At 52.6% G+C, this 20,017-nt stretch overlaps 1 protein-coding gene across 1 annotated transcript; it reads left to right on the forward strand.

Moving 5' to 3' along the window:
* Window positions 1-249: 249 nt before the first annotated feature.
* LOC308532536 (polyunsaturated fatty acid lipoxygenase ALOX15-like) lies at window positions 250-13,098 on the forward strand. Its single transcript, XM_081110063.1, has 14 exons — window positions 250-1,090; window positions 2,815-3,019; window positions 3,321-3,402; window positions 3,494-3,616; window positions 3,777-3,880; window positions 4,063-4,223; window positions 4,864-5,007; window positions 6,401-6,610; window positions 10,165-10,251; window positions 10,349-10,518; window positions 10,697-10,818; window positions 11,418-11,518; window positions 11,646-11,813; window positions 11,923-13,098. The coding sequence occupies exons 1-14, from the start codon at window positions 956-958 to the stop codon at window positions 12,100-12,102; spliced, it is 1,992 nt and encodes a 663-aa protein (XP_080966189.1). The 5' UTR covers window positions 250-955; the 3' UTR covers window positions 12,103-13,098.
* Window positions 13,099-20,017: the final 6,919 nt, after the last annotated feature.

Below are 20,017 nucleotides of genomic sequence, written 5' to 3' on the forward strand. Positions count from 1 at the left end.
CTTGGTTAAATTAATTTGGTAGCCTGATTGTACCTTCCTCAAATGCAGACCAGGCCTCCGTGCTTCCTCATTCATCCCTACAACATTAAGCATGACCATTGGCGGGGGTGAACCAACCTGTGAGGCCAGCAAGTGTGTGTGTGTGTGTGTGTGTGTGTGTGTGTGTGTGTGTCTATGTGTTTAGTGTTAGGTGGCTCAGGAGGTGGTGCAGAGAATAAGGAGAACCAAACCAGTCAGAGAATAGGAAAGGAGAAAGTTTTATTCTGTGTCCCCGGGCGACCCACAAACCCCAAAGACAGGGCCAGTGGATTGGCGCCAACAGGGAGGGGGGCGCTGTTTTTATACTGTGGTTGGGTGAGGGGCAGGGACGTGAACTGAGGAAGCTCTTGCCGCGGGGGTCATCAAGGTATTCAGCTGAGGAAGTTCCTGCTGCAGGGGTCGGCAGGGTATTCAGGTAGGAGTCAGTATCTGTGTGGGGGTCAATTGGATTCCAGGGAGGAGCCGGTATCTGTGTCTGGCATGCTGATCTGTTAGAAATTCCAGGGAGGATCCATCAAGCATCTGCATGTATCTGATCCTGGGCTCTCTTCAACCTAACATTTAGATGGAGGTAACTTCCCAGCCACACTCCACCTGCCTGCTGGGCTAGACGACAATTTCTTCTTCCTACAAGTTTTGGGCCCAAATCCTCTCTGCTTTCTCATTCCATCCTGCTCCCACGAAGATAAGGAAGGGTCTGCACCTGAAACTGCCTAGGTCCCGCCTTCCTGAGCTGGGGCCCAGTTCTGGGCTGCGTTTGGTCAGGCTGCATTGGTTGGAGGCCTTCCATCCATCCACACACCCTGCAAGTCTGCAATTTCAAAACAAGGCTTTACGGGGGCGGGGTCTTGAGCCCTTTTATTAGACACCTCCACTCTTCTTCCCCCTCAGAAGGCAGGAAACGTCTTTGTGGAAGATGGGTGTCTACCGCATCCGCGTGTCCACGGGGTCCTCGCACTTCGCGGGCTCCAACAACCAGGTGCAGCTGTGGCTGGTGGGCCAGCACGGGGAAGCCGCGCTCCGTGAGCGCCTGCGGCCGGCGCGGGGCAAGGTGAGCTGCGGGAGCTGGTCCCCAGCCCAGAGGCCGTCACATTCCTGGGAAGAGAGGCGCTGGGCAGAGCGTGGCGCACAGCAGGCGCTCAATAAATGTTCGGGCCCCCTGGCTTTCCTGGGATGGGGAGGATGCTCCTGCTGGCCCTCCTTCACAGAGCTCTCTTTATGCAGAGATCATGAAGGGGCTGTGTGTCTCTGGTTTCCTTGATTTTATTTTGAGAGGAGGGAAGGAGGGAGGGAGGGAGGGAGGGAAAGAGAGAGTAAGAGAGAGAGAGGGAGAGAGAGATTGATTTTGTTCCACTTACTTATGCGTGGTTGAGTCTTGTACGTGTCCTGAACGGGGATGAGCCTGGAACTTTGGGGTGTCAGGACACGCTCTAACCAAGGGAGCTACCTGGCCCCCGAAATTCCTCCATTCTGAGACTCTATTTCAAACCTCTTCCACCAAAGCGGGGCATGGGGGGGTGGGGCGGGGCGGGGCGGGGCATGGGGGTGGGGTGGGGCGGGGCATGGGGTGCGGGGGTGGGGGCAGGAGAGAAACGAAGAGCTGAATTTCCTTGCCCCTTCCCCTCTCTCATCACATCTTCCTGGTTCGCCCCGGGCTGCTGTTACTTTTTCTTCCCCATTTCCCATCCCCACATTTCCGTCGCCCACCCAGCTCTTTCCAGGACCCGCAGATCCGGATGTCTGTCCCTGGGATACCTCAAAGGAACCTGCCCAGGCGAGGTCCTCCCTTTTCCACCCCCACACCTCTCCGCTTGCTCCCCCCGCCCCCCAGGGGTCCCGCGAGCATCCAGCTCTGTTCGCCTCCAACCTAGAATCCAGCGCTGTCAATTCTGCCTCCTGGACATTCAGGCATCTGGCTCCGGATGCCCGCCCCGCCCCCGACCACCAGCGTCCGCGTGAACCTACGTGGCCACCTTCAGCCTCTTCCCCGCCCCCCCCGCCCCCCCCCCCCCCCAGCCCTCTACCCTCACCCCGGGCCGCTTCCTCTCCTGTCCTTCCAAGCCCTTCTGCAGCCAGATCGACGGCTTCCAAATACATCCTCGCCCTTCACAGGCCCCTCCCCACGAACATTTGAATGGCTTCTGCGGGTTCTCAGGACCGAATTCTTGACTTTCCCTTCGAGACAGTTCACCGTCTAGTCACGCTCATCTCCCACGCGCTCCTTGCTCGGCCGCACGCTCGGCTCCACACCGCCTCGCCTCCGCTCAGCCTCCGCGCTCTCGCTTCCTCTCCCGGGCACGCATTTCCCCAACCTCCCCTCTCTCTCACTTTCCCTGGTTAAACCCTCCACACCTAGAGGTCTCCGCTCACAGGAGCGGAGGGGGCGCCGGGGTCTCGTGGCTGCACGTGCCTGGTCCACAGCGTATCTCCCCGCGCAACGGTGCGCTCGCCCGAGGTGGTGCCCAGCGCCAGCGCCCAGCTCAGCGCTCGGTAGGATCAGTGACTACCAGGAGGAAAGAGGAGGAGAGAGGGCAGGAAGGGGTGCACCTTCCCTCGTCCGCCTCACCCGGGCTGTAGAACTCCACGGCCCATAATGGGGACGCGGGAACACCTGGTCGGCCCGCCCCCCCCCCCCCCCCCCGCCTTTCTCTTTTTGGCTCCTTTGGCGCCGCTTCCCAGAGGCCCAGCAGAAGGGCCTGGGCGGGGAGCTGGGCTCAGTTCAGTCCCCGCTCCCGGCGATCGCCATGGATGCTGAGCCGCTTGTGTCGCCTGCAGGAGACGGAGTTCCAGGCGGACGTGAAGGAGTACCTGGGGCCGCTGCTGTTCGTGAAAATGCGCAAAAAGCACCTCCTACAGGATGACGCCTGGTTCTGCAACTGGATCTCCGTGCAGGGCCCTGGGGCCGGAGGGAACGAGTTCAGGTTCCCGTGCTACCGCTGGGTGGAGGGCAATGGCGTCCTGAGCCTCCCCGAGGGCACAGGTGAGCGCAGGGTGGGGTGTGAGGAGGCTTCTGGGGCCCAAGAGAAGCTGGGGCTGGGGGAGAGAAGAGGGAACAGGGTGTGAGGGTGAGAAACAGAGGGCTGGTCTTCTTTCCTTTTGGAAGAGGTGGATTGCTGGAGTTGGTGCACAGGCTGGGGAGGGGCCTGATGCTGAAGGGTGACCCCTCCCCCGCAAGGGTGGGCTGAGAGGCACCCCTGGCAGGGACAGGTTGAGGCAGGGAGAGGCTCTCAGGAGAAGCCTCTTCATCCATGCCCTTGTCCACTCCCTCTTTCCTCTTCCAGGCAGGTCATTGGTAGAGGACCCTCAAGGCCTGTTCAAGAAACACAGGGAGGAGGAGCTGGAAGAGAGAAGGAAGCTTTACCGGTTAGCCTTACCCTGCCCTGACCCCTCCTGACCTGGCAGTGAGTCCTGGCCCTTCAGGTCATCAATGCCTGATTTCATTTCTGCACCACAGATGGGGTAACTGGAAGGATGGGCTGATCCTGAATGTGGCTGCGGCCAAGTTAGATGACCTCCCGCCAGATGAGAGGTTTCTGGAGGACAAGAGAATTGACTTTGAGACTTCACTGGCCATTGGGTGAGAACAGTGGGAGCTGGAGGAGAGGGAGGTATCCTGGTCCAGGGGCTCCTAAGAACTAAACAGGGACAGGGTTGGATTAGCCCAAGGAGGGTGTTTATAGTCACAGTGTGTGATTTTGAGACTAACTTTCAAACGCTTCGCCTATCCTTACCTGAAGGCTGGCCAAATTAGCCATCAAAGACTCTCTAAACATTCTTGTTCCCTGGAATGATCTGGATGACTTCAACGGGATCTTCTGGTGTGACCACAGCGAGCTGGCTGGTCAGTATCCCTATCCCAGTACTTCTCCCAGGACCCTTACCACCCAATCGAGGGAACCAGGGCTGGGAGACCTGAGGTCTGGGTCCCACTGGTGGGCTGGGGGCAAGAGGGAATGGTTTGGTGGGGGTTAGAAGAACCAGGAGATCAGACCTCACAACCTGCTCCACAACTGCCACCCTCAGAGAAGGTGCGGGACTCCTGGAAGGAGGATGCCATCTTTGGGTACCAGTTTCTCAATGGCGCCAACCCCATGCTGCTAAGGCGCTCCAGTCGCCTTCCTGCCCGCCTGGTGTTCCCGTCTGGGATGGAGGAGGTGCAGGCCCAGCTGGAGCAGGAGCTGCAGGTATGGACAGAATGGCCCAGAGGAGGCCACACAGTGAAATGGGAGTGTGGTCAGTGTTTGTGCTGCTCTGGGCCCCACTATGAGCCCAATTTGCCCCCAGAAGCAAGAGGGGGTTCTACAGGGGAAATCTTGGGTGATCCTGGAGGTGTGCAACCCATGGCCTTCCTCCTCGACTGAGAAAAGCGTATTGTGGAGGAAGAGTGTGTGATGGGTGGTAGATGCAATCAAAATGAAGAAATAAGTGGGCCTCCGTGCTAAGGATAAGTGTGTAGCAAGAGAATGAGATCAGGGGTGGGCTTATTAATCAGGAGTCAACATGGATCAGTTGATGAGTTGGGCAGAGAAAATTCTTGGTTACAGGATGAGACAGACTTGGGTTTGAGCCCTGGCTGTGCTGTTTATAAACTGTGTGATTTCAGGCAAGTTACCTCCTATCCTCTTTTATCATGTTTCCATTTTTTATAAACCTGGAGTTGATTCAAGTGCTTGTAAGACTTATGTGAAGCCATAGCATGTGACTCATTGCCTGTTACAAAGTAGGTGATGGGGATAAGTTAGTGTCTTTCTTGTTCTTCTTTGGGGAATCAGGGTGGGAAGAAGATGCCTTATACTGATAGCCCTCACCCTCTGCCCCATCCAGGGAGGCACGCTGTTTGAAGCCGACTTCTCCCTGCTGGATGGGATCAAGGCTAACGTCATCCTATGTAGCCAGCAATACCTGGCTGCCCCTCTGGTCATGCTGAAACTGCAGCCTGATGGGAAACTCTTGCCCATGGTTATCCAGGTGAGAGGATTTCTGCTCCCCATGGTTGGCCCACTCAGCTCAGCCCTTCACGGAAATTCACTGAGGATTCACTTGTGCTAAAGCACTGGAGGTGACAGTAAAGGAGGCGATGGGCAAAGGCAGAAAGGTGCTGTCTAGCTGGAGAGAGAGACTGGGAAAGTCTAGATATGCTCCAGTACCGAGGAAGTACCTGAGGATGGAGATAGTGTGGGAGGGGTCATGGGAGTGGGGTGGGCATGAGCCTTGCTGAAGGAGCAGGACCTCCTCCCAGGGGAAGATGGGTTGGGCAGAGAGGCTGAGGTGTGCAGAGTGTGAGAAGTTAGATTGTCAGAGGCTAATTGGGCTGGTGTGCTGGGGGTAATGTGAGGTGAGAGGGCCCAGACTGTAGCAGGTGGTGGATTGCAAATCAAGGTGTATGAACACAGGAAGCTGGTGTAGGCTTTTGTGAAAGATGCTATAGGCACATTCTATGGGTCATTTTGTTTTGGATTGATCAGAGAAGGGAGATGTTAGATCTGGAGATTAGGGTGACATGTTATAGCAATTGCCTAAGATGGGGGTAATGGACTCAGTTGTGGGGAATAGCTGTGGGGGTGCAGAGGAAAGCTAGAAGGGCATGCAGAGGAAAATTAAACTGTCCTGGATACAAGGAAAGAGAAAAGGAAGAGTTAGGCAAGACATCTGCAGAAATAGGACAAATAAAGAGGGAAAAAATGCTCAGGTGGGCTTTTATCTGGGCAGTTATGAGGTAACTAGAGGCCCAATGCACGAAATTTGTGCAAGAGTAGGCCTTTCTTTTCCCGGTTGCTAGCACCGGCTTCCCTCTGGCACCCGGGACCCGGGCTTCCCTCCAGCCACTGGCAGGCACCCCGGACCCGGGCTTCTCTTTCAGCCCCTGCGTCATCTGGAAGGTCATCCGGAAGGACGTCCGGTCTAATTAGCATATTACGCTTTTATTATTATAGATGGGAAGACACTCAAATTGTTACATCTAGCTAGTGACTAGCTGAGAACTGGAGACTTAATCAGCTTAATAGGGGTGGTGTTGAAAGTTTAGAGAAAAGCTGAACTTTCTGAAAAAGTGTGGGATAAAGGAAGCAGAGGGATTGAATCTTGTCCACACTGAGGGGAGTGAAAGGGGAAGTGGAGGCCAGGAAGTCAGTAGAAGAGGAGCTTGTGCGGAAGGCCGGGCAGAGCAGCTTGTATGATGTTAATGGACTGAGTGGTAGGAAAGTCAGGAGAAGGAATAGTGGCTGCTGGGAGTAGCAGCAGTGAGATGGGAAAGCTAAGCAAATTTGGGGAAGAAGAGAGGGGTTACATATGCAAAGGAGGGGGAATCTGCTGGGCACCCTGCCACTTATCCTCTTTCCCCCACACTCTATTCTCGCTCCAGCTCCAATTGCCACGCATAGGATCCCCACCACCACCACTTTTCCTGCCCACGGATCCCCCGATGGCCTGGCTCCTGGCCAAATGCTGGGTCCGTAGCTCTGACTTCCAGCTTCACGAGCTTCTCTCTCATCTTCTGAGGGGACATTTGATGGCTGAGGTTATCGCTATGGCCACCATGAGATGCCTTCCATCGATACACCCTATCTTCAAGGTAATACCTTATCCCCTTCTCTCCTGCCTGACTCTCTGCCCCATGCACAGTCCTGCCTCTGGAGGCACCCTCTCTGTGGAATCTCAGGGTGTGGGAAAAAGCCAAACAATGAGAGACAAGGGAGCAAGAGAGTGAGGTGGCTTGCTCTGCATTTTCAACAGGGTGACATCACCTCCCAAGGAGGTGGAAATGATTCATTGGCAAGGTGGGGGATGAGGGGGTGGGAGGTGAGAAGTCTTACTCTTTTTATGTATAAAGCACAGATAGATGAACAGACAGTATATAGACAGTGCACACAAATGACTGAGGATTCCATCGCAAAAGGGAAGACGAAGCAAATAACATAGAAGACTTTTCCAGCCAGTTTTGATTTGTTCTAAAATAGTAACACACAGGCAGTTAGACAGGCTCCGGTCCACAACAGTGGCCTGTTTTTGTTTTCTTTGTTTTTTTTAACAGACAATTTGAACTGAGTATTTACCTATTAACTTTTCTTCTTGGGCGCCTCCAATAGGGCAAGAACCATTCTAGATGATTGTGCTAAGCAAGACAGAGGTCCTGATCTTTGGGGGTTTTCATTTCCATTTCGGGCTACCAGACAATAAAGACTGTATTATGACAGATCAGCGGTGATAAACTCAATGCAGAGAATCCAAGCAGAGCGATGTGATGTGGAGTTCAGGCTGAGAGGCCAGGAAAGGCTCCCTTGTTGAGATGACATAGAGAATGAGGCTCTGAGGAGCCGGCCTTGAGATGATCAAGGTGCACATTGTTCTGGGCAGAGGGAACAGCTGAGAACAGTGCAGTGGTCCCAAGGCAGGAGCAAGCATGGCCTGTTTGAAGATCGGAAAGGAGGTGAGTGTAATGGCCAAAAGGGAGAAGAGAGGAGAGGAAGTTCTGCAGGTAGCAGGGTAGAGCATGCATTCCAATGGGGGCAATTAGACCCCTCCCAGGTGGTGAAAGTGGGTCCAGACCATGGAAACGTTCTAGGGTGCAAACTTAGAATATTTTATGTATAAAGCACATATATACAGCCCTAGCCTGTTTAGCTCAGTGGATAGAGTGTTGGCCTATGGACGAAAGGGTCCCAGGTTCAGTTCTGGTCAAGGGCACATGCCCAAGTTGCAGGCTCGATCCCCAGTAGGGGGTGTGCAGGAGGCAGCTGATCAATGATTCTTTCTCTTCGATGTTTCTATTTCTTTCTCCCCTCCCTTTCTCTCTGAAGTCAATAAAAAATAAAGCACACACACATATGTGTAGTACATAACATATATAGTATAGTGTAGCATTAAAATTTCCTGGGGGCGGGGAGAGAAAACACTATATGAAAAGGCTCTGTAGAGGAGTGATAATGAAAAAGGTTGAGAAACATTGAACTAGGGGTGGGCAAACTTTTTGACTCCAGGGCCACAATGGGTTCTTAATCTGGACCGGAGGGCCAGAACAAAAGCATGGATGGAGTGTTTGTGTGAACTAATATAAATTTAAAGTAAACATCATTACATAAAAGGGTACGGTCTTTTTTTTTTTTTTAGTTTTATTCATTTCAAACGGGCCGGATTCGGCCCGCTGGCCGTAGTTTGCCCACGGCTGAACTAGAACTTGAACAGTCTTACTAGTATATGAAAAGAAAAAGAGAATAATTTCTTCCATTATCATACAGCAACTAGATAGAGGCCCAGTGCACGAATTCATGAATGGGTGGGGTCCCCGATTGGCCTGCAGGGATTGGGCCAAAACCCGCAGTCCAATGCTGCCTGCAGCTCCTACCTGCCTCTCCCAATCATCCCAGCCCCATTGTGACTGACAAGGGCTCAGGCTCAATCAGTTCTGATTAGGAGAGGCTCCTGCTGCAGCAGCAGCGCTTGTCAGCCGTGAGCCCTGCCTCTGGTGCCCTCCCAAGGGGAGTGGCATGTGGGATTGGGCTGAAACTGACTCTCCGACATTCCCCTAGGGATCCCACATTTTGAGAGGGCACAGGCCAGGCTGAGGGACCCCAATGGTGCATGATAGGGCCAGGGAGGGACTGCGGGAGGGCTCCAGGATGTTTCTGGCCCTTCTTGCCACTCCCTTCTGGCCTGCAAAGTTTCTGTTGAGAAATCAGCTGACAGTCGTATGGGTATTCCCTTGTAGGTAACTGAGTTTCTTTCTCTTGCTGTTTTTAAGATTCTCTCTTTATCTTTTGCTCTTGGCATTTTAATTATGATGTGTCTTGGTGTGGTCCTCTTTGGATTCCTTTTGTTTGGGGTTCTCTGCGCTTCTTGGACCTGTAAGTCCATTTCTTTCACCAGGTAGGGGAAGTTTTCTGTCATTATTTCTTCAAATAGGTTTTCAATATCTTGGTCTCTCTCATCTTCTGGCACCCCTATAATTCTGATGTTGGTACGCTTGAAGCTGTCCCAGAGGCTCCTTACACTATCTTCGTATTTTGATTCTTTTTTCATTTTGCTTTTCCGGTTGGGTGTTTTTTGCTTCTTCGCATTTCAACTCTTTGCCTTGATTCTTGCGCTCCTCTGGTCTGCTGTTGGGAGTCTGTATAGTATTCTTTATTTCAGTCAGTGTATGCTTAATTTCTAGTTGGTTCTTTATCATAACATCGAGGGTCTCATTAGATTTCTTGTAGATCTTATTAAGTTTATCGGCAGCTTCTAGACAGTTCGTGAGAGACCTTAAAAGTGTGGTTCTGAACTCTATATCTTCCATTGACAATTTTGTCCTGTTTCTTTGTCTCTGCATTTTTTTTATGCGTTTTTGGTGCACCCCCTAGTGGTCTTTGTGTGCAGTCTTGTTGTAGTTAAGCCTTGATTGTTGTAGTTAATACTGGGGGGATTTGACCTCCAGGCCAACTGGCTGTGAGAGTCAGCTGTGTCTGCAGTGGGAAAACTTCTGTCCTCTGGGGAGGTGCTAATCTAGCCTTTGCCTGAGGCTATCTGGCAAATGGCTCTGTGCAGGGCTTGGGCGGGGCGGGTTGCACGGGATCAAACAGGGTGGGCTGAGCGAGCAGTTATGGCTGCTCTCAGTTCCGTCCCTAGGGGCTCCGCCTCACAGAGTCCCAGCAAATGCTGCAAACCTCGGAGAGAAAGCTGCCTTCGAGTTCCGACCGAAGCCAGACAGTCCCGCTTCTCCCATTTGAGTCTGGGTCCCTAGAGACTCGCCCGGATCTGGAGCTCAGAGTCTGAAACTCCCTCCCGATTGAAAACAACAACCGCGCCCTCAGCCACCAGCCGCTCCGCGCGCGCACGCTGCACCTGAGTATTTCACTTCAGCACTGCGCCTCCTCTGAGTCTGGGTATGATTTTCTCTTTCCTCCTAGTTGTAGAATTTCCACTCAGCCAGCCTTCCTGTGGTTCTGGATGATGTCCGTTCCGTCTTTTAGGTGTACCCTTGAATTGGTTGTTCTAGGCAGCAATCTCCGGCGTTAACCTATGCCTCCATCTTGGTTCTCCCTGCTTTTCCTGAAGACCTGGCACCTTCCCTGTTCTTCAGCTCCAATGTCCTGCAGGGACTTGCCGCAGGTCTCTCCTGACTTGTTCTTCCCGGCTCTCTTCCTCCAGCTGATAATCCCCCACCTGCGATACACCCTGGAAATTAATGTGCGGGCCCGGAATGGGCTGGTCTCCGACATGGGCGTTTTTGACCAGGTATGAAGAGAGGAGGGGGCTCCTGGAGCTCATGCTCCCTCTGGCTCTGGCCTCTGGCAGGTGGAGTTGCCTGACCCTGCCCATCCTTGCTTCTCAGGTGGTGAGCACCGGTGGGGGAGGCCACGTGGAGCTGCTTAAGCGCGCTAGAGCCTCTTTAACCTATAGATCATTCTGTCCCCCCGATGACCTGACTGACCGGGGGCTTCTGGGAGTCAAGTCCTCTTACTATGCTCAGGATGCTCTGCGGCTGTGGGAAATCATCTATCGGTGAGGCAAGGGGAAGGCAGGGCTTGGGGGGAGGGTGGGCGGACAGGGAGTGGCTTGAGAGAACAGGTGATCTGTGTTGGAGGGCTGGGTGCCCTGACCGGGCCATGTGGGCAAGGAGCAGAGGGCCTGGAGCTCCCTGTCAGCTTCAGCTCTCTTGGCCCAACCCCTTGGCTGACAGCTATGTGGAGGGAATTGTGAGTCTTCACTATAAGACGGACAAAGCGGTGAAAGAGGACCTTGAACTGCAGACCTGGTGTCAAGAGATCACTGAGATTGGCCTGCGAGGGGCCCAGGACCAAGGTGAGTTGAGCCCCTGCCCTTAGACCTCCAGTGTGGAAGATTCCTCCTGGGAACATCCCCAGAACCCTCCCTGCTTCTATGAAACTCTCCAGAAGCATGTCCAACCCCTATTAGAATGCCCATGGCCTCTTCAGATTCTTATGCAAGAGGAATCCCTCTAGGTCCCAGAGGCAGTGGGACCAGTAGTTGCTCAAAAATGCTTAACCACTGGCTCTCTGGGGGAAAAAAAAAAAAAAAAAAAAGCAAAAAAAAAAAAAAAAGCCCTGATTTGTAGCATTTGCACATTTCCTTGTAAATATTTTGGTGTAAATATTTTCACCGTAACTACTGTTGTGTTGCCAACGAGCTTGCCACATACCAGAACATTTAACAACTGACACGTGTGAGCCAGTGTGAGCCATACCAGTACCCCATTGAGTAGGACCCTCCCAGGAGATCTCCCCATTTCTCCCACCACAACTCATGCTCATATCAGTTCCCACAATAGTTCCTCAGAGCCCTTGACACCCTCTCTTCCCTCTCGTATTCCCCCTGCTCAGCCTCTCTGAGCTGTTTCCGTTCCTGGCCTCCCAGCTTCTAACTCTCCTGGCCTCTTGCAGGATTCCCCATGTCCTTAGAGTCCCGGGACCAGCTTTGCCACTTTGTCACCATGTGCATCTTCACCTCCACTGGCCAGCACTCCTCCGTCCACCTGGGCCAGGTCCTTGTTATTGGGGGGCCCTGGGCATTTGTACCTGGTGTGGGGGTGAGGGTGGGAGCTGTGTGCAGGTGGCTAAGGGGTTTTTATGCTTAGCAGACTTTGATTCTGGATATCTGCCCCTTCTTAGCTGGATTGGTATGCTTGGGTCCCTAACGCACCCTGCACAATGCGGCAGCCCCCACCGACCACCAAGGATGTGACACTGGAGACGGTGATGGCAACACTGCCCAACTTTCATCAGGCTTCTCTCCAGATGTCCATTACCTGGCAACTGGGCAGACGTCAGCCCGTTAGTGTGAGAGCTGGGTGGCCTGGTCCCTGAGGAAGGGGGCAGCTGTGGGGAGGTGTGGCGCTCCAACCTGGGGTTCATAAGGCTCTCAGCGGATTTTCTCTCTCCCTCTCAGGTGGCTGTGGGCCAGCATGAGGAGGAGTATTTTTCAGGCCCTGAGCCCAGAACTGTGCTGAAGAAGTTCAGGGAGGAGCTGGCTGCCCTGGATAAGGAAATTGAGGTCCGGAATGCAAAGCTGGATGTGCCCTACGAGTACCTGCGACCCAGCAGAGTGGAAAACAGTGTGGCCATATGAGCACCCCTGGCCTGTGGTTGTTTCAGCATCTCTTCCCCCAATCCACAGCCCCATCTCTTAGAGCAGTGGTTCTCAACCTGTGGGTCACGACCCCTTTGGCGTAAAAACGACCCTTTCACAGGGTTCGCCTAAGACCATCCTGCATATCAGATATTTGTATTATGATTCATAACAGGAGCAACATTACAGTTATGAAGTAGCAACGAAAATAATTTTATGGTTGGGTCACAACGTGAGGAACTGTATTTAAAGGGCCAGAAGTTTGAGAACCACTGCCTTAGAGCTTTCAGTCTTCCTCTCCCAGTCAGGCCCCTTTCTACCTCCTCCCTCCCTAGAGAGACCCTTTTGCTTTGTGTGTGCCCACAGTGAACACATTTTACTCTAGATGCACCACCTAGGGGCCTCATTTTCCCCTTATTCCTCCCACTTTTCCTATTGTCCTCCCTTCCTCCCTCATCACTGGGTTCTCCCAAAGGGCAGAGAGTAGTCACATTTATATAAACGGTTTCACTGGACTAGGGCAATAATACATATTACTGCACATGTTTATAATTTTGAGTTTAACAATAAGAAAAGATATTTTAGACTAATGAAAGAAATGAAATTAGATAAAACTATCCTAAATCAAACACTGGACAAAGAATATACAATACATCTTTTTAACTCAGTGGGATTTAACACGTCCTGAAGCCAGGCACAACACAGGGCAGACCATGGACACGGCAGTTCTGAAGATTTTCACTTTGTGGCTCACTTAGGAAATGACACGTGGAAGTAAAGTGGTTAAACCCAAGAAGCTGCTCCCAGCTGCAGGGATTTGGCCTTGGGGCTTCAGTTTAAGGAGTTCATACTCACAACCCATTTGCAGTACACCAGCTGGGAGGCTCCAAATAAAAATAATGAACTGGGAGGATAGTAAAAATCTCATGCTTATTTTAATGAGTGACAACAAAGGAACCAATACACTCCAACTTCTGTATCTTATTAAATTTTGGAAAAATAAACTTGGAAGTTTCTTCCTTCCTTCCTCCCTCCCTCCCTCCCTCCCTCCCTCCCTCCCTCCCTCCCTCCCTTTCTTTCTTTCTTTCTTTCTTTCTTTCTTTCTTTCTTTCTTTCTCTCTTATTAAATTTTGGAAAAATAAACTTGGAAGTTTCTTCCTTCCTTCCTCCCTCCCTCCCTCCCTCCCTCCCTCCCTCCCTCCCTCTCTCCCACCCTTTCTTTCTTTCTTTCTTTCTTTCTTTCTTTCTTTCTTTCTTCTTTCTTTCTTTTCCAAATATATTTATATTGATTTCAGAGAGGAAGCTGCCTCCTGCAGACCCCCTACTGGGGATGGAGCCCACAACCCGGGCATGTGCCCTTGGCCGGAATTGAACTCAGGACCCTTAGGTCTGTAACTGACACTCCACTGAGCCAAATCAGGGTGGAAGTTTGTTTCTTAATATGATCATCTGTGGATATATCCTATCTAATAAAAGAGAAACATGCAAATTGACCATACCCCCAAATGCTTCCCATTGGCTAATCAGCAGGATATGCAAATTAACTGCCAACCAAGATGGCGGCCGGCAGCCAGGCAGCTGAAGCGAACAGGAGGCTTGCTTGCTCCAGTGATGCAGGAAGTCAACGTTCCCCGCCTGCTGCTTTCAGTCTCTGAGCTCTAGTCTAAGAAACAATGTTGCAAATATAGGAGCTAAACAAAACCCAGAAACCTGCTTTCAGCTGGCAGCGGGCCCAGAGCTTAGAGCAGCAGTGATGGCAACAGAGTTTCAATTATAGAAGCTAAACAAAGCCCAGATATCTGCTTTTAGCAGCTGAGGCCTCAAGCTGGAGCCGGCCTCAGAGCTAAAGCCAGCTCTCAGCTCCAGTGACAGCCATACAAAGTAAATAAATCCCAGAATAAAAAAAAGAAAAAAAGGAGAGGCTGGGAGCTTCAGTCACCTGCCAGCCTGAAAACGGCCCTCAGCCCCTCATCCAGACTGGCCAGGCAACGCAGTGGGGACCCCCACCCTGATCTGGGACACCCTTCAGGGCAAACCAGCTGGCCCCCACCCATGCACCAGGCCTCTATCCTATACTACAGGCAGGGCGGGACAGCACGAGCTGCCATCTGGGCCCCATGTGCAGCCCTGGGCAGTGGGGCATAAGCCCCGCCCCCAGCCGGGACCCCTATGTGCCACCTGAGCCCCCAGCCGGGACCCCCATGCTGCCTGAGCCCTGCATTGCTAAGCCCTGCCCCCAGCTAGGACCCTATGACTATTGGAGAGTAGGAAAGTGCCACTGGGCCCTGGGTCACTGTGGTGATCCGGCCATCGGTAAGTAGAAAAGTGCGGCCTGTAGGCAGCCCCCAGCTGGGCCTGCTCCCCCGCTGCCATGGCGATCCTGGAGCAGGAAAGCCTGGCTTGCAAGCAGCACCCCCATCCTGGCCATAGCTCAAGGGAGAGTACAACATCCAGTGGAGGCCAGGAGCCTGAGAGATCAACACAGAGGGGCTCCTGCTCCAAGCCTCCATGGTGTGGCTGGGGGCAGGCCCCCAGCAGACACACACACACACACACACACACACACAGTGCCTGCTCTGAGCCTCCAATGTGGCTGGGGGAAGACCCCCAGTGGGGACACACACACACACACACACAGGCCGCCTGCTCCAAGCCTCTGCTGCCAGACTGTGGCCATCAGTAGGACATCCACTGCGGGCTCCTGGACCGTGAGAGGGGAAGGCTGGGCTGAGGGAACCCCCACCCCCGAGTGCACGAATTTCGTGCACCGGGCCTCTAAAAAAAAAAAAAAAATATATATATATATATATATATATATATATATATATATAGAGAGAGAGAGAGAGAGAGAGAGAGAGAGAGAGAGAGAGATTTTAAACCTTTATTGTTGAGAGTATTACAGATGTCCCTCATTTTCCCTCCATTTCCCCCCGTAACTGGTTCCCGCCTCAGAGACAATCACATGCAACATAGTAGTATATTTGTCTCTAGTACAGTGGTTCTTAACCTTCCTAATGCCATGACCCTTTAATACAGTTCCTCATGTTGTGGTAACCCCCAATTTCATTGTTACAAGTTGAACATAATTAAAGCATAGTGATTAATCACAAAAACAATATGTAATTATATATGTGTTTTCCAATGGCCTTAGGCAACCCCTGTGAAAGGGTCGTTGGACCTGCAAAGGGGTCACGACCCACAGGTTGAGAACCGCTGCTCTAGTATTTTCCTGTGCATGTTGACATAGTTTCCATCTTGTCATTCTTATATCACAAGAAATGTCTGTTGCCCATAAACATGCTGCAGACCACACTGCTTGAGAGTCCTTTCTAGAGAGGAAGTCAAGCCTTCCATCCAAACTGAATCCCAAAGACCCCCCGCCCCCAAGTGAGCTCAGACCCTGAGTGACACAGATCCTGCCTCAGGTGAGACCACAGAATTCCAAGCAGAGCCCTGCGGGATTCCTCGTCACAGACGTGTGAGCTAATAAGTGTGTGTTGGTTAAGTCTCTAGTGTGGGGTAACTCTCAGCAATAGGTCACTAGCACAGTCGTCCCACACCAGGCCCTGGGCCTGCCCTCCTGTCTCCCCCGTTTTTCTCCTCCCAGTTCCCTCCAGCCCCCACCCCTCACTTCTAACACCCTCTGCCCCCAGTTTGGAGGATGGCTGTGAAACTTAGGAAAGGACCCTACAAAGTAGAGCCAAACTGAAAAGTGTAATTTGAAATAGGAAACAGCTTCTGTTGAGACCACAGTTCTGAGCTTCCAAGGTAAGGAGACGCTTCACGCAAGGCAGGTGAAAGGACAGAACAGGACTGATAGCTGTGTCCCTAACCCCTCTTCTGGGCTTTCTCGCACCCTGTCCCTGCGTCGGCAGGGGAGGCAGATGGACCAAGCCCCAGGCTTGAATAAAGACTCTCTGCTTTTGCATCGGATTTGGCGCTCCCTGGTGGATCTTTGGGGGGTCTTGAAATCTGGGCATAACAGTGGCTGCCACTGCAGGCCCATTGCTAGTGCGCGCAAGTGCACTGCCATCACCATGGACCTGCCACCCTGATTTCCAGATCTCCATTTAATTTCGCAGGCCTTCATCGACTGCCATTGTGAAATCAGGATGATGAGGGTAGACAAGTACTTATTCATCTTTCTGGTTTAGGAATCGCATCCTAAAGAGAGCCTGTGCAATGTAACCACGATGGGCTCACGTTCTCAGTGCCTATGGCCCTCAGGGTCAGTGATAGGTCTCGTCAGACTCCATTCGAATTTCCTTTCTCTACATGTCAGCCTACAGGGCTGATCTCCTTGAGAGCAGGGACCCCTGGATGTGGGCCACAGTGAATACCCATTTGTCCTGAGACAGCGTAGCTTGTGCCATGGCGGGTGCCGTACAAGGCTGTAGTCCATCCTCACCAGGGGGGTTCAGAGCACCCAAGAGGATTGATGTAAAAGGGGAAGCCAGGCCATCTCCACAACCTTGTTCAGCCTTGGGGCGTGAGAAAGAATGGCTGCTGGGCTCTGGTGAGACAGAAGAGCCTCAGGAAAAAGCCCAGCTGAACCAGAGCCTAGGGTCTGAGGGCAGAGAGAGGCTCTGACCCCAGAGGAGATTTGGAACGGTGCCTGTGGAGGAGATGAGTGTGGACCCCGGGCCCTGGGACACTCCCTGTCCCCTCTTCAGTGCTGTGGGCCGACAGGGGAGATGCTCAGAACGCTGCTCAGTGCGCGTGGAGCAGGTGGACTTTCTGTCCAGGTGCAGGTGGCAGTCAGGGATCAGGAACTGCCTGCTGCTGGTTAAACCCTGCAGCATTCTGCAACGTGGACCCCAGGGGGCGCTTAAAACCACGCTTTGTCCATGTGCTGGTGGGAGATGAAGTTAAATGTAATGTGGGTTCCCAGGGGCAGCCCTGACATAAAGGGTTCCTGCCCCAGTGCTCATCGGTCACTTTTCCCTAAAGTCCCATTGTCCTGGGCCTCAAGAACATCACATCCTTAGAGCAGATGGCTCCTGAGAGACTCATTCTTCCCAACCTATGACTCACAGTAACTAAGCGGAGGCCCAGAAGAAACAGACTTGCTCAAGGCTCTGAAGGATTGTAGAGTTAAACTTTATAGGATCTAAATTAAATTGATGTTTAAGAGTATTTCATTACATTTTCTTTAATTAGACTGTATGTTATTGAATGGTATAAGAAAAATACATAAAGTTATAAACATGTATATGATAAACACAAATATTTAAAAACTTCATATAAAGGAGGGGAGGGAGCCCTCTCTGTCCTGGCAGCGGACACACGCTGTGGCTCAGGATCTGGGACCTCAGGTTCAGAAGGAGCTGAGGCGAGTTTCTCAAATGCTGCAGGTCGGTCCACATCTGGGAGCTCGGTGACAGCTGTGCCTGGAGCCTGCTCTGGCTCAGGAGAGGGCACCAGAGTTGGCATTTCCTCTTAAGGTGTTTCTGGATCTTGCTCTGGAGCTGCTTCTGTAGATCCAAGAAGAGACCATGTTACCACCATGACTGCCTTTGTGTGCCTTCCATGGATGGAACCTCCCATCTCCATCACTGAAGTCCCAGTTCAAGCCCCCACCCCAGGAAGTCCTCCTACTGCAGGGCATGGGGCACTGACCTGAGCGGCTCTGTGCTCCTGCCTAAGCCCAGCCTCTGGGAGCTCTTTGTGTGGGCAGCCACATCCCCTCCCCACTCACCCACACCACCCACTCCACATGCACAGCTGACTCCTTCCATGTTTGCGAGGAGAAGCCCTCAGACCACTGCCCTCTTGCAGAAATCCTACCATATGTCGGATCCAGGGTGTGGCCACCTTCTCCAAGTCACAGTCCCCATACTCCCCTTAGGGCTCTGATCCAAAGCCCATTCACTTTTTCTGCTGGTCCAGAGATCCACTTTCAGCTTCACAACACGTGTAGATCAGCAATACTTTCAGGAAGAGGTCACACCGACTGTCCTGTGGACTCTACCTTCCTGTGCAGCCCAGTGTGACTGAATCCCTCCTGACTAGAAGGAAAGGCTGGAGTGCAGCCCTGGGGAAGGGCCTTTGCTGAATGAATGAGCCCAAACCACCCCCATCTCAGATAGCTGGGTGAGCCTGGGGTCCCCCTGATCACCCCTGGGATTTCTAATCTGGCTGCACCCAGGACAGGGACACCTAAGGGAATCTCCAATGTCCTTATCAAGAGAGAAAACAGCTTAGCCTAAGGCCTGAGAATTGCAAGTAAGGAGGAGCTTGGCTAAGGAGAAGAGAAAAAGGCCAATAGGAACAGCCACAGCCCCTCCAGCTCACCTCTCCAGTGTCCAGGTTCCCAGCGGGCCTTTTCCCAGGGGAACTCCCCCCCAATAACCCTATGAGGCTGGGCCTAGGCTCTCCCCATGTTCAGAGAAACAAACACTCAGAGAGGTGCAGTGACCTGAAGACTCACAGCAGCAGGTGGCTGAGTGACCACGGTGCTGTGGAGGGGCAGGGCTCACCTGGTACATGGTTGGTCCCACACACGTTGGTTAGTAGCACATGTTCTGTATTCACACAGAAGGGTGGGTGGGACCAAGGTGGAGAAGCTGCCTAGGAAGCTAGTCGCCAAGGATTTGACCAGTTTATCTAATCCATGTTCCTGGGCAGTCTGTAAGGTACAGGTATATATATATACACCCTCTGAGGGTTAAGTTTATTAGGAATCCAGAGTGAGTGCTGCTGGGGCCACTTGACTAGTTGACAGCTGAGGCCCAGGGCTGGGCTGACAGGCCTCCATGATGGGCTCAGGATGCCCCCAATGGGAGGCCAGCCTTTGGCCTCTGGCCGCCCAGCTCTGAGTCTGGGCACAGGGTGGAGCCAGCTCCCTAGGAAGCAGAGTCCTGGCTCCAGGAAGGGCAGGTGGAGAAGGTGAGGACAGTTCTCCCTGGGTGGGTCAGGGTCCAGAAAAACAGACTTGCTCAAAGCTCTGAGGGTTTATAGGGTTAAATTTTATAGAATCTAAATTAAGGGAATATTTGGGAGTATTTCAGTAAATGTTTTCATCAGTACACTGTATATTATTAAGTATCATAAAAGTATAGGAAAATTATAAACATATATAACATGAACAGAAAACTTCTAACACTGCATCTAAATGGGGTTGGGGGTAGGGGGGCGCCCTCTCAGCCGTGGCCGCTGACACGCGCTGTGGCCCGGGATCTGGCACCACAGGCCGCGCAGGAACTGGGGTGAGTTGCTCCAATGCTGCAGGTGGTTCTTCTGCCTCTTGAAGTTCAGTGAAAGCTGGGCCTGGATCCGACTCTGGCTCTGGAGAGGCCACTCCGGTGGCGTTGCCTCTTGAGGGTTTTCCTGATGTTGCTCTGGAGCTGGTTCTGTAGATCCAAGAAGAGGACATGTTACCACCCTCACTGCCTTTTGTGTGCCTTCCAAAGGCACACTCACCCACACCACCCCCGGAGGCCTCCTCCTCCTCCTGTCTCGGCCTCAGTGGGCTCAGGTGCTCCCACTGTGAATGGAGGCACTGGGCCTGCTTTGGCAGGTAGGAGATTTGAAAGTTGAGCTCTATGGAAGCCGACAGCATCATCGGCTGGGAAATTCTGGAGGTGCTGGTCCAGCCCGATGCCCAGGATGCAGGAGATGGCTCTGGGGAAAGAGATAAGTTGGAAACAGAGTCTGAGGCCTGGCCATTCCTTCCACACGGCCCTCCCAGAGCACCACTCAGAGAGCCTGGGGTCCTGTGCCTGCTGCTCCTGCCCGTACAGAAGCCAGACCTACTCCTTGTCCACCTTCAACCAGGCAGTCCTGGCAGAGACGTGCCTGGTCACCCAGGAGGGGCTGGCAGAAAGTCCTCCTACCTGACAGCTCTGGATCAATGAGGGAATCACCTGTCCCCTTCTTCAGTGGAACCTGACATGCTCTCTCAGTGTCCCTGTCT

This window comes from Myotis nattereri, assembly GCF_964212035.1.
Source record: "Myotis nattereri genome assembly, chromosome: 16".
Classification (NCBI taxonomy): domain Eukaryota; kingdom Metazoa; phylum Chordata; class Mammalia; order Chiroptera; family Vespertilionidae; genus Myotis; species Myotis nattereri.